General features: G+C 31.1%; 1 protein-coding gene across 1 annotated transcript in view; it reads right to left on the bottom strand.

The window, feature by feature from the left end:
• LOC136988840 (protein TFG-like) overlaps positions 1 to 14,702 on the bottom strand; it is a 52,836-nt gene extending 38,134 nt beyond the window's left edge. Inside the window, 2 exon segments of the mRNA XM_067286817.1 lie at positions 590 to 851; positions 14,573 to 14,702. Of these exon segments, the coding sequence (XP_067142918.1) occupies positions 590 to 845 (256 nt within the window). The 5' untranslated portion in view covers positions 846 to 851; positions 14,573 to 14,702.
• Positions 14,703 to 15,694: the final 992 nt, after the last annotated feature.

Genomic DNA, 15,694 nt, shown 5'->3' with positions numbered 1-15,694 from the left:
GTTTATATATAAAAACATATTTTAAAAATTCATTTAAAATATTTTATACAATAATTAATTACATGTAAATTCTCACATTATGTTTAAGATAACAAAAGTTAAATAATTACAAATTACATCTAACACAAAACATCTAAATATATAATGTAAAAATGAAACATTAGAGTCAAACAGAGTTTACTAAAATATAATTTAAATTAAAAATGTCTATAACTATTATTTCAAATAGACATTTTTAATTGGAATGTCTACGATACCTAAAATAGCCACCAAACACAAACTCCAGTTTGAAAATGTACATTTGATGCAAAATGAATGTTTTTTTATGGTCTTAAGCAACCATTACCAGGTTACAAGTTTCTGTAACTCGAACAGAAACTTTTAACCTGATGTGGGTTGCTTAAGGCCATAAAAAACATTCATTTTGCATTAAAATTTACATTTTCAAACCAGAGTTTCAGTATTTGGTGGACATTTTATATTATAATCCAGTTTCTAAGCTGTTTTATTCACAGTATAACATATCTATTTGAATAATTGGTATTCCTACTTTAAAATATTTCAAGAATTTATAGATATTAATTATTACCTTCATCTTTATACTTGATAGTTACTTCATCATTAGTAGATAATTTTCCATGAAATACACGTTGCATCATTAACACTAATTCATCGTAAGTGATATCTTCATTATGAATAGGAATTCGTCTAATATCATTTCCTAACTGTGCTTTAATAATAAGTTTTCCACTCAAATCCAATTGAGGAAAACCACTGTCGTCACTGCTTCCACCGCCGCCGCCGCCTCCTCCTCCTCCTCCTCCATGATAACCACCAAGTGACATTTTTACCTAAATAAACCATTACATTCAATTAAAACATTACTGTAAAATAAACCTATTAGTATTTTAATAATATAAAATTTTATGATTATTTAATTAAAAAAATAATAAAGCAATCAAGAAAAAATATCAAATGTTCAATTTTTACTTGTTAATTCAAAAGGTTTAAAGTTTTAATCATGACAAGTTTTTGACTTCAAATTTTACTGGCTCATTCAAAATGGTTTAAAATATGCAAATATCCTATAAACTAACAAGTAAGTCAACTTCTTAAGATTGAAAAGTTGACCATTCAAGCATTCATTTAACTTGCAAACAAATGCTTGTTTAACTATTTTCAAATTATTGATTAACAACTTGGTCTCTTCCAAGATCAGCAAAATATTTTGTCACACCTATATAAAATGCTAAATCATTTATACATTTGGATTCTTCTAAACTAAACTTTCTCTTGTTTTTCACAAATGTTTATTTCTTCTAGAAATGATCAAAATTGTTGTAATGTTTCCATTCTGCTGAGCCAACAAATGTGAACTAATGAATTATATCATTGTTCTAAAAAAAGTTTTTGTATTGTCTGGGTTTACAGACCTTCTGATTGTTTGACATTTATAATTTTAACAATGTTTTCCATTATGTGTTTCATTTCTAATGTTTTCAAACATAGTTGCCCATAGTGAATTATATTGTGATGATTAATGATCATATGAAATTTTGTTCTCATTATTGGAACATTTCATGTATCACTATTAATTTCTGGTATAAAGTAATGTATAAATGATATAATTTTGAAACTTTATTTAGTTAACAGTTAAAACAGGTGACTTAATAATTGTAATGCTAATAGACTATAAACTTAATTAAATATCAAACCCAGCTTCCTTATAATATTAATAATAACGTGAAATAAAATAAACAAAATAAGATAAAATAAGATAAATACATAAAAGATTAAATGTATAAAAAATACACACAAAAAAAAAAAGGCATCACATTATAAAGGGCAGATAGGGACTAAAAATTTGTGTTTCAATTTTTCTTTTATGAAGAACTTCCATGCCAAAGCTAAACCATCTCCCTTGCATTGATACAGCTGCCCCTTAATTTACTTTTATAGACATGGGCATAGCCAGGAAGGGGCATGGGTAGGCACGACCCCCCAGAAAATTACAGCTGAAAAAGTATTGAGCTGATTTGCAAAAAGAAATAGAAAGCTGAAGCTAATTTAATTAAGTGTAGTATACCCACTGAAAGTCTATATCAGGCATGGTCAACATATGGCCCGCTTAATGAATTTATGCAGCCCGCAATTAATCTCTCAATATTAGCTACTTAACTTCTAATAATTGATTGCATGGATTCACAATACTGCTTTATATCCTGAGAATGTGAGAAGTTCTGACGGCTAAAAAAAAGGTCAATGGCTAATTGTGCAGCTAAGACGGTGAACTGTATTGTAGAATGGTAAAAAAATAATTCATTGATTAATTTCTGTTTAAAGCATTGCTAGAGTTTGATATTAATGTTACAATAACGCATGATTAAAGGAAGTTTCATATTATGTGTTAAGTTATCGTCAATTCCTATGGAAATTTCATTTTAATGAACAATAATTTGAAATAATTCCATTTTGTGTCAGGCTGGCCTCTACTAGGCCCCCATAACAAAACCCTGGCTACGCCAATGTTTATAGATTTCAATCTTTTCGTATTGCAAAGCCAATGATGGGGACCGCACAGTCTTTAGAATAGGTGCTTTGTTCCATTTAACCACGGAAGCCTCTGCCTGTGCCATACTTGACAAAACCATGTTACAGTGTCCTTTATTGATGTCATATCTGTGTTCTTTAAGCCTAACAGCCAAATTCCATCTTGTGACTCCAATATAGTCCTTCTTAATTCCTAGCTATTGTTTTTCAAACAGAATTTTATACACGCCCACTGTTTCTTCTTTCTTAAGCTTGTCCTTGTCGTTTCTGAGATTATATTATATAAATTAGGAGCTCTTTTGTAAACAATTCTGGAGTGCTTTTTGTCTAAAACTTGCTTCATGATGCTCCTGATGTTTTTATTATACGTGAATTTGGTGATCTTAAATTGATCTGTTTGGGTTTTCAACCTTTTGCCTCTTTCATAACCTTTAATTAGCCATTCAATTGCACTTTTGCTGTAACAAAGTTTGAAGCTACTTCTTTGATTCTATCAATCTCCTTAATCCTGTCCAGTACATTAGAGCAATAAGTAAATGCTCTCCTAATGAGTGCATGAAATGCTGACATTTTGTATCTATACAGGTCATTCGAGTTAGCTAGTATGTAGAGAGGACTGTGTGTTGGTTTTATGTAAATACCTGTTGTTATACAATCTCCTTTTAACTGTATGAATTGTTTACAAAAGAGCTCCTAATTTATATAATATAATCTCAGAAACGACAAGGACAAGCTTAAGAAAGAAGAAACAGTGGGCGTGTATAAAATTCTGTTTGAAAAACAATAGCTAGGAATTAAGAAGGACTATATTGGAGTCACGAGACGGAATTTGGCTGTTAGGCTTAAAGAACACAGATATGACATCAATAAAGGACACTGTAACATGGTTTTGTCAAGTATGGCACAGGTGGAGGCTTCCATGGTTAAATGGAACGAAGCATCTATTCTCAAGACTGTGCGGTCCCCATCATTGGCTTTGCAACATGAAAAGATTGAAATCTAGAAAAGTAAATTAAGGGATGGCTGTATCAATGCAAAGGATACAGATGGTTTAATTTCGGCATGGAAGTTCTTCATAAAAGAAAAATTAAAACATACAAATTTTTAGTCCCTATCTGCTCTTTATAATGTGATGCCTTTTTTTTGGTGTATTTTTTATACATTTAATCTTTTATGTATTTATTTTATTTTATCTTATTTTGTTTATTTTATTTCACATTATTATTATTATTTATATTGTTATGGCTTCAAAATATTTAGTATATTTATTTTGGTTATTGATTTACTAGTTTATTTTTCATTTTAATTTTGAAAATTTATAATGATCGAATGTTCCATTTAATACAATTTTGAAATACGTTCGATTGCCAGTTCACCTGAAGATGGCCTATTCCATTAGGCTGAAAACGTTTGTGATTAAGTAAAGTATTCTCAGCGATATAAGGTGTTAAATGTTTTATTAAGTGTTATAAACTTATTGTTATTCTGTACGTAGAGGCCAGTATGCTAAATACATCTCAACCTGGAAGGTCTAATGTGCACCCTATGAGCAATTTCTTCAGAATTCTGATCTCTTTAAACAAAGACTAGATTTTTGAAGGAAAGCAGATCATCACCACCAATGGTGAACAAAGTACAACGAAAAATCTTTAGTTTGCTCAGAGAGACTAGGCAAAAATGCTTTGCTTGCTTTAAATCAGGAATTAACCTTTAGTGCTTAGAATTATTGCAGATAGCCCATTCTTTAAACGCTCTATAAAAAAAAAGTATTATGAGAAGTACTAAGTGTTGGATTAGGTCCTACAACAGGGATATTAGGCTCCCTGCTTAGATTAGCACTAACTAGTAGATCAGAAGCCATATTCCAGTTATCATCTCTTGTTGTTGAGAGAAAGTGTGTATATCATAAGCAATCAGTGATTGACTAAAGATTTGTTTACATCAAGAAATCATCACTTCTTCTGAAACATGATTCTGGATGACTTTTTCTCTCAAAAATTCTCTTGTCTTCCAGAGATGAGTGAGTAACTGTCTTTTGACCAGTCTTTCAGTCTGTAACTTTGAATTTGTTATATCTAATACAGATGACTGGATGACACTTGCAATAATACATATTATATTACAGAACATTCTCAATTTTGGGAAAGAGTGTTTTGCGATAGAGATAATGCTTTTGATCTTTTAGCCCGAAGGAGCTACTTTACATTTCACTCAGAACGGAAATGTCACTGATTCCATCTTTTTTTCTTTAATGATTCTATGTCAATTACTGAAATCATTGATCATGCTGTTAATCTTATCCATTACTTCCAGCCATCTGTCTCAAAGTATTCTTCAAAATATTACCACCTAATTTCTCTTTTACTAAGTATGCATGCTTTTCTAACTTAGGTTATTATAATTTTGGTTTGTTAAGAGACATTACCCAAAACATTTTGATATTTCAATCCATAAAAACTTTGTAAATCCAGTTAAAATGAACGAATTTATTATAACAACAAACATTTTCAATTGTCTTTAATAGCCAACTTCAAATTATGCAATGTTACATAGAATAAAATAAAATAAAAATTAAAAAATTTAAATAAAATAGAACTTGTTAAACACATGCCGGTGGTTGCATGTCTTTAAGAATGTCAAAGAAAAATAAAATGAAATTCCTACATAACAATATGACAAGCATTAAATAAAATACAGGTATATCTTGAGTTACGTCGTTCTCGATTATACGTCGTTTGTCAAAAAAGTATATGGAAAAATAAAAATCAAGTTTAAGTCATTTTATTCGACTTTACATCCGTCCGCCACAAATATTGAAGTCGTAATATCACTAGAAGAGTGTTAAAAGCACGTAAAATCATATTAAAATATGAACATTTACAGTAAATGTTAATACAATCATCATAAATCCTAGAGAACGAAACATGAAAACATCTGTGTTTCTGTGTTGTCGTCTTATTTAGCGGTCTTTAAGTGCTCATTATTGGCGTTTTCCACCGTAGTTTCAACTTACGTCATAACCACACAAGTAAATTTGACTTACTTCGTTTTTCGACTTACATCGCCTCTCCTGGAATCAATTACCAACGTAAGGTGAGGTATACCTGTACATATATAAGGTAAAAATACAAATATAAAAAGAAAAATAACTAAAAGTATAAAAGTTTATTTTTTATATTTGTATTAATAAATTTGTTCATTTTAACTGGATTACAGATGTTAGTTAGTGCTTTTACTGTAATCTAATCTAGTTTTGCAGTATATTCTTTTTTTTTGCCAATTTTTAATTAATGTTTCCATTTCAACAGTTTTTGTTTATTTAAAAAAAAATGCAAGCTCATCTTTCCTGGAATGCCTTACTTTTGAATTGTGGCACACTGCAATATTTCCTACTTTGAAAAATTTCAGTCTTAATCCAAGTTGTATCACCAGGCTTTATTAATTTATTACAAAGAATGGATGAAAACACTGCCTATGATCTGTATGTACTCATGCATTCCCAACTCAATTATTTTTATTTGCAGACAGATTTTTATTTTCAGAATTAAACCTTTAGTCAGTAAAAACATGTGACGATTGTTCGCCACATTTTTCTTATATGAGACAATGCCCATTGTTTGTCGCATTCCTGAACATTCCATGGTCCGTTAGACCCGGAAGGGACGATGAAACAGTAGGGGGAAGGCAGGAGTATAAAGGGTGATAAGGCTGACGGAAAGGGACTTTTTATGGACTACCTCGGAAGCGAGCAGGACGAACAACGAGTCAACAGCGAGAAGAGGGGAACGACGATTGAGCTGGAAGGTAAGCAAAGAGTGGGAAGAGAGCTTCTAGATGATTTCGCCCATGTATAAAATTGTATACGATATATATATATATATATAACTTGAGTGTAATTTAAGTGTATTGAGAGGAATTAATTGTCACGAAAACCGAGAAGTTATTGTGGTACTTATTGAGCCAGATGTTAACTCATTTTCCTGTTGAGAAAATAAATCTTACAAACACAATAAAGTTTATACTGTATGTTTAAAATGTTCATGTTATAACAATTTTCAATCTAACTATTTAATAATACTGTATTTCTATGCTTCTGTTCTCTTTCCTTTCAATTCACAATCAAATTTGATAATTTACAACCAAAATCTTTTTCATTTACAATACAAATGAATTACACTTGCAATAGTTCCTCCATAATTTTAGAAAAGATACATCAGTAAGTGAGAATGCCCTATAATGATTAAAATACAGTTGCTTCCATTTAATTGGGCTACCGGTTAATTGGGACAGCCACTTTATTGTACCAAATCTCAAAGAACAGAAACCAAACTAATAAATTAATACATAATTTGATCGTTTAATTGGGACAGTAGCAGAAAAGGAATTTAGCAAGTTTTGATATATTTTAGGGATTTTCCAAAAATATGTAGATACTAGTGTTGCCAGCTTTTCAAAATTGCTGACCTGGACAACAGATCAGATTTGTTCGAACAGAAGTCCCTGACGCATGTGCAATGTTATTTTACCATGGAAAGAATAACATGCACGCCAGTTCTAAACCAGTTAGGGACTCGTGTAGGAGCAACTTGAATTAAGAAATGAAATAATTTAGCTTTAAAGAGCTGAGAAGCAAAGAAAAGACAAAAAAAAAAAAAAAAAAAAAAAAAAAAAAAGGCGACAGAGACAATAGTCTGCGTAAAGATGGCAAATTAACTTTCGGTGAGTGTGTGAAGTCTTTCGCTGTTAAAATAAAGTAAATTTATAAAAATATTTGCTAGTACTTTGTTTCATCATAATTTCACAATTTCTACGAAATCCTGGACAAAATTAATTGTTAACCCAGACAATGAATTAAAAACCAAATGGGTGGCAACACTAGTAGATACTACATACACTAATGTCATGTAGGCCTAATGATTGGCAGAGACAAAGCAATTTTATCTTTTGCTCAGGCAATTCAGTTTTTCCAGAGGAGGGTCACAGCGTAGCAGGATGTATCATATGAGATTTTGTCTGAGGTGGACCTGAATGCGAGTTACTGACCCTGCCCTAGATTAGACCAGACAATCCCCTTAAAAGTGAAGGGACAAAGATTGCCAGACAATTTTTTGAGGTCTCTTGACTGAGTTGGAAGACAGCTAGAGTTCCCTTGGAAGGTATTGTGTGCATAATTACGTCTAGATTCAGACAGCAGCCATCAGATTGTTGAGACCAGCATCGAGCTAGCGGATTCTACGAACACTCCCACTGAAGTTGCACATCTCCAAGTAAAGGAAACTGTGCTCAAAGGAAGACCATAAAATGACTTTTGGACGAACCATTTTCTTTCTCTTTTTCTTTTTAGTTAGAATATGTTCTAACTAAAAAGAAAAAAAGGAAAAATTGTTCCATCAGGAACAGATTAAATGATCAACCCTTGTGTATGTCACTACTAATATTTGCAACACTAGCATTATGCAAATCAGTTATCTATCGTTGTGAGTCTGGCAAATTTATAGTACAAATATTTTCTGTATTTTGGATTAATAAAGCATTAAAATAGGTACCTAATTATTATATTTTACCTACTTATTTATTTACCGACATATTACATATTTTATTATAGAATTTATTATTAGTTCGTTTAATTGGGGCAGCCACTTAATTGGGCCAAAATGGATTAGTTCCAATGTGTTCAAATTAAGTGGAATCAACTGTATATTGTAAAATTTCAGGTGCACACAGACTAGATAGGACCTAAAAGCCAACTCTCAAACCTCAACGGTTGAAAAGTAGTTCCCTGCTTCATCACCAATATCAGGCAAGATTATTTTGAAATATTAATCATTTATATAACGTTTATGTATTTAAAAAAATTTAAAGCTTATTTGAACATTCATTCAAACACATCTAAATAAATATAATAATAAAAATTGCTGGGACCAATATGGCTTTACAGAAAAATATTTCTATTAGAAATATTTTTCTGTAAAGCCATATTGGTCCTGGCAATTTTTATTAAATGTAATTTTTTAATTTTAATTATGCTATGCCACTGCTAGAGGACTTTTTAACTATTTTACATCTTGCAGCGAATGGTAGCCTACAAAGAAAGGTCGATTTCGCCGGTGGAACTGTTATTGCCTCGTACAGCGTGTGAAGGGACAAATCAGCTAGACTCATCTATGTATGTATAGTCGAATAGAAATATTTTTTTGTAAAGCCATCTAAATAAAATTCATCTGATGATAATGATGTTGCAGAAAAGTGTTTGCAGTATCATCCAGCCTATATAGCCTGTGGTTAGAACAAGATTGAAATTCAAATATCCATAATTGTTTTAGATATTTGAATTTGTTCTGCAATAAGAATTCCAATTGTATATGTTCTAGATCAGTGATTCCCAACCGGTGGTTCGCGAACCCCTGGGGGTTCGCAGTGTTTGCAGAGGGGGTTCGCGAAAATAATATTGTAATGGCGGATTTTTTAAAACGCCATTAAAATCAAAAGCAAAAAAAAAAACAAAAACAAAACAAAAACACAAAAATTAAAGAACACACCCACTGTAAAACAGATTGTTCGCTGCCTGTTTGTTAAGAAATCTATAATAAATTTCAATATTTTCATTTCTTTTTTCCTTATTTGTTTTTCAAAATTACTTCATCAATATCAAATTATATCAACAATTTTATACATTATAATTTATTCCTCTTATTCAAGTAATCAAATACTATTCTCTTTTTATTACAAACATTTATTTATATTTAAAACATTTTATCAATGTGATTAATATCATGTTCTGCTTTATATTTAAAATCAATGCAGCAGTTTTCCCTTCTATGTAATATTTTTTTTACAATACAATTGGAAATAAATATCAAATTAAGGCAGTTTACTACAGATTTTAGAATTAGATACTTGTTTACAACCGGAAACTGGGAGAGTAGTGTTGTATTAACCGACGTTCATACATAGGCTTAGCACTTGTAAAGCTTGAGTGATAGTGATACTGTAACTGTCAAGTTCTCGTGTAAATGATTTAATAATTATTAATTTAATTATTATTATAGCTTATTTCTATTATGGATTGATGGTTAAAAACGGGTCGTTTAGAAACGAGACATGATAATCGAGATGATAGTACTGAAAACTGTAGTGAGGTACCGTTTCACCAGACGAAAAACAAAGGAAATGATGTTAGAAAAGGGAAAACGCGAAAATATGACAGCGACTATCTACAATTGGGTTTTCATTTTACTGGGGATGAGTCGGAACCTAAACCGCTTTGTGTTATATGTAATGAAGTTCTTGCCAACAGCAGTTTAAAACCATCACTTCTTCGTAGACATATCGAAACAAAACATCCGACACACAAAGATAAACCTCTTGAATATTTCAAAAGAAAATTAGCAGATATCAAAAAGTGTAGCCTTTCTTCTTTCTTGACTTCAAACGAAGATAGTAAAATGGCCCTTGAAGCATCATTTCTAGTAAGTTATAGAATTGCAAGATCTGGACAAGCGCATACAATGGCAGAAAATTTAATTGGACCATGTGCGAAAGATATCGCCGAATGTATGCTTGGGGAACAGGCAGCAAAGAAAACTGAGCTAGTTCCCTTATCAAACAACACGGTGTCGCGTAGAATTAATGACTTGGCTAATTATGTGGAGAACGAACTTCTAAAAAGAATAAAATTGAATTATTTTGCAATTCAACTTGACGAATCGACGGATGTAACAAATGCCGCAGTCTTGCTTGTCTACGTTAGATATCTTTTTACGAATATTGTTCAGGAAGATGTACTATTTGCAAAACCTTTGAAAACCTACACAACTGGAGAAGCGATTTTCGATATGATCAATGGGTATTTTGAAAAGAATGGAATAAGCTGGTCTTATTGTGTGGGTGTGTGTACAGATAGTGCAAAATCAATGACAGGAAAATTTTCTGGTTTTGCGCACGGGTGAAGAAGATCAACGAGAAAATTCAATGGACTCATTGTTGTATTCATAGATCAGCTTTAGTATGTAAGCGTTATGCAGAGTTATCTACTACTTTAAGCGATGCTGTGAAAATTGTGAACTTTATAAAATCACGTGCTACAAATTGCCGTCTATTCCGTACGCTTTGTGAGGATTTTGGAAGTTTCCACGTTTCTTTACTACTTTACACAGAAGTTAGATGGCTTTCCCGTGGTAAAGTTTTGACGCGTTTGTTTGAACTGAAAGTCTGAAGTTCAAGCATTTTTTATTGATCATCCGTTTCATTTGTCTTCTTGTATATCCGATGTTCTTTGGCTGCAAAAGCTTGCGTATTTAGCTGACATTTTTTGTAAACTGAATGAATTAAATATGTCTTTACAAGGCGAGGGTGTCACCATTTTCAGTGTACATGATAGAATTGAGGCTATGTTGAAAAAGATCAATTTTTGGATTCAATGCCTGCAGATGAATGAGTATGGATGTTTCGATTCTGTCAGCACTTTTTTTTTATCAGAAAATTCAATTAAACTTGACGAAAACATTAAAAGGAGTATATGTGAACATCTGAACTATCTTCGATTAACTTTCGATTACTATTTTCCCAACAGATGCAATATATCCATTTCAAACAACTGGATACGTAATCCATTTCAAGGAAATGTAAGTTCAGAAACCTCTCTAAATATACTGGAAAAAGAAAAACTCAGAGTTATCTTGTGACAGTTCTCTACAAGCAATTTTTAAAGATCAATCTTTAATTGACTTCTGGCTCAGTATACAAAATGAATATCCGGTTCTGTCAAAAAAAGCCATTGAAGATCTATTACCATTTTGCACAACATATCTATGCGAGAAAGGATTTTCAACATATACTTATCTGAAAGATAAATACAGAAACAGGTTAAATGCAGAACCTGATCTAAGACTGAAATTGTCAGATATTGAGCCTAACTTTGAATTGCTTTGTTCTATCAAACAGCCACAAATATCCCATTAAGAGTTTTTCCAAATGTAAAACATAAGACCAGTTTGTTAAATTTATCTTCTTTTCAACTTTTATAGCCATCATTTTAGTCTTATTAATGTTTTATTTAAATGTTTCACGATTAATATAATCAATTATTCTGCAATATGTAAAATATATATTCTATCAAATTTTACTGCTTTTTTTTACCTGTCATTAACGACTACATAGGGGGTTCGTCAAATTTTTTCGGGCCTTTCTTTTGGTTTGCGAGGAGAAAAAGGTTGAAAAACACTGTTCTAGATTATTTTAATCTGTTAAGTTCTTTTCAGTTGTTATGGAGATAGTGAGACATTGAATCAAAAAACATTTTTAAGATGTTGGCTGAAAATTACGCCAATATTTAATGCACCTTTAAGAGCAAAAATTTTTAAAACAGTGCTATTGTTTTCAAACCAATTAATAAACCATCCTTTCTCTTTTTGAAAAATATCCATTGTTAAGACATTGTAAGCAACTCAACTAACAAGGAGAGGCTCAAATCTGCATTTCACAGATTTCGATAAGCTTATGCATAGTTATTCTGGCGCATTAAAAAGTATTCCCTATAAAGCCCTAGGTTTCACTTCTGCATTTTATTTGAGAAAATCATAATTTTAGGTTATGAAGATGGATTGCTTTCAGAAATTATTAGATACTGAAAAAACAAGTTATTTTTACATATGTATATTACATCCAGAAACTAACAGTTTTTGCAAAAATCAGCATTTTTTTTTTTATTCCAACCAAAACTTGAAATACTTCAAATTTTTGATAGTTGTCAAGTAATAGCTATAGTCACAGGAGATAGAGTGCACATCTATGGATTCTAGATTCATGTTTATGCCCACTGAAAGTTTTTTTTTTAATTTTGGTAATTGTTTATGTCTCACTATAAACTTAAGTTCTTAAAAAACAGCTATATGTTTAAATGTTCTGAAATTTGTTTTACTCTATACCTTGGATATATGACCTGAAGATGACCATTAAATTATCATAATCTTGTTATTCAATGAAATAAAGTCAGTTTGCTGGAATATCATAGTGCATTTCTCTATTGAAAACATTAAGATTTTAACATGGACAATGTACAATGTTAAAATAAGTTTAATGAAAACTATAACAGTTGTGGGAAAATGTTTCTAATATTTGTATTTGACACAGAGAGCTTGCTTTAAGTTAAGAAAAGAAAGAGTGAAAAAACATAATAAGAGAGAAAATGTGGCACAGAATGTTAACACCATTATCACATTCATGCTCTCTATTCAACATCAATGTCTTTTTCATTTTATACCACTATATTGCAAACCTCTAAACTGGTCCTGTAAGTGTGGATTACTATTGTCTTTACAAAAATATAATTATTTCAAATGTATAAAAATTGTTTTTGAAAAAAAGCAAAGAAAAAAGGAAAAATAATAAATATCAGGATAGGCAACTGCCCCTCCTAGCACCTCCATGGGCACCCCTTACAAAAAAAATCAACATATATTTAATTTTTTTCTCTACAGAATATCAAAACATTTAAATACTACTTTTAAATTATTTTAAAAATAATATAACTTATTTATAACACAAAAATTATGTCTCACTGACAATATAATAAATATATACAGAGAATTCATTAATTTTTATATCTGAAAATTTTAGAAAATTATGGCACTTCTTATCGACTAATGTTTAGTGAAAACATGACTTTTACAATTAAACAGAAAAATTTTTCAATTATGTCATCTGGAAGTTAGCCTTTAATATCATGTTTTAGTAATATAAATTAATATACATCTGCTTAATAAATCTTACCCACATTTCAAACTGTTTAGATTTTTTTAATTACTTAATTTATAATTAAATATTAAATTTAGAATCAATTTTCAATAAATATATTTGGACATTTGCTATAACAAATGAAAACAACATAGTTAAACACTAAACATTTCTGAAATTAGTAGCATTACTAAATTTCAGTAACAGAATTAAGAATGCTGTTAAAACAGCAATCTTATTTTCATTAGATAACAAAGAAAACTTATCTGTTGGATATTATTTATAATGTAGTAAAAACAAACAACTCTACTAAACCCGATACACTGTAATACTAAAGCCAAACATTGCCTTACACTATAGAGCTAATTAACGGCTATTATAACTGTTAATTAGCCCGATAGCATCAGGCAACGGTTGGCTTTAGTATTATAAAGTATCGGGTTCATTTTGTCAATACATATTGTTCACTTACTCAATACAAATTATCATCCAAAAGTTGGAATTTCTTGAATAAAATCATACAATGCACCTTTCTGGCACTAACTTTACACACACATATTATGACTGTCATAATATGTAAAACATAAATTTTGACATAAATAAAACATATTTATGTCAAAATTTACATGTTTAACAATTATTTAATACTACATAATGATGTAGTATGGGAAAGCAAGCAGCGCAGGATCCAATAGATGCGAAGCCCGATTGAATTTTTTTTTTTTTGCAGGACCCCTCAAACTTTAAATAACAAAATTGATTAACAGTTAATTTACATATTGAAATATGTTGTTATATTTTTAATAATAATATACCTAGATATTTATTTTTGTAACATGTACTATTTTTAAATATATAAATTTTGATGTGCTGCGGGGCCCAATTGGCACATATTGCTCCAATCTGGCTCTGAAAGCATGATGTATTGTATTTCAGTGTGATAGATTCAAATTTAATATACATGAAATTTTAATACATTTAACACAGCATCACAAAGTAGGCCAGTAATATTTAAAAAAAAGCATTTACTACATAAGAACATAATTGAATCTTCAAAACATCAAACTGGCTTATCTTCATGATCTAATTTATGGTTTAATTACATACATTGAATATGACGTTAAAGATAACATTTTCAATCGGTAACCGGTGAAAAATGCGAACAATGATAGAAAGCAATTTCATCTTTTCCCGGAAGACACAATTAGCGGATTATATTTGAATAATTAAACTTCAAATCGATAAATTATATCGATTTTAAGATATTACAGTTAATTAATATACTTACTTTGAAAGAACTAAACGATCCGTACGATAAAATATAAAAACATCTGACTAATCCGAGTTACACGTCAGAGGTTGCCAAACATTAGAAAAGACCGACCAGCCCGTTCGCGATTACTTTTACTTTTCGACACAGGAAGTCGCTGCAATCGAAGTCTGCATTTTATTCCGTATATTTTTCGATTTTTATGATTTTTTAAAAATTCTTTAGCTATACAAAAACGCTAAAAAGACCTTCTGTGGATCGGCCAGAATTACACTAAAGCAGCCGAATGGTGAAGAAAGCGCCCGACAAATTCGGATCTGGTCACTCGTGGGCATTTCTGAAATGATCCGGAAACGAATCCGAACCCCCCGGGAGGGATGGATTCGTGTCTTTATTGTTTCGAATGTTTGGCCGTCAGATGTTATTGTTTACTAAAACAAACTTCAATTAAATATAGATTATTTGAAATTATAATATTGATTATACGGTATTTGATGGTTTTCATTGTTGTACACATAGGATATACATATACGGCCGGATGGCCGAGCGGTAAAGGTGGCAGCCTACCGCTCTGGGGACCCGGGATCGAATCCGAACGGGTCGAATAATCCCCAGGAATTTTTCAGGGGGTGGTCCGTTCGGATATGTCGGGCCCCGTCCCTCACCACCCGGTCGACCCATTGTGGGCCTGGCCGAACCCATAATGGGCCTACTAAAAGAGGCCCTCTTAGTGCCCACAGGGCGGAAAGAGTTTAAAAAAAAAGGATATACATATACAAAAAATGATAATGTAATAACAGCAAATATGACGAAATAGCGTGACACAATATTTTATAAATACCAAAGTGTTTTCGAAACGATACCATATTCTACGAAAAAAGAGTATATTTTTGAAAACATGATTGACGCAACGTGGACTTGACAATACTATTTGACATGCTCTGCATGATTGAAAAAATTTATTTTAGATTTTAAAGGCTTTACTACATCTTATTGGAAATGAATAAAAAAATATTCCTTTAATTTTTAGATGACGTAATGACACGATTAAAATGATCTTGCATCCTTACAAAAGAGAGAAAAATGCCAACGAGTAACTGTACTTATATCGATTCGTTAGCGAAAGTTATAATAGGTTAT

This window comes from Centruroides vittatus, unplaced genomic scaffold (assembly GCF_030686945.1).
Source record: "Centruroides vittatus isolate TY-2023 unplaced genomic scaffold, ASM3068694v2 scaffold_386, whole genome shotgun sequence".
Taxonomy (NCBI): domain Eukaryota; kingdom Metazoa; phylum Arthropoda; class Arachnida; order Scorpiones; family Buthidae; genus Centruroides; species Centruroides vittatus.
This window is presented reverse-complemented; position numbering and strand designations above follow the sequence as displayed.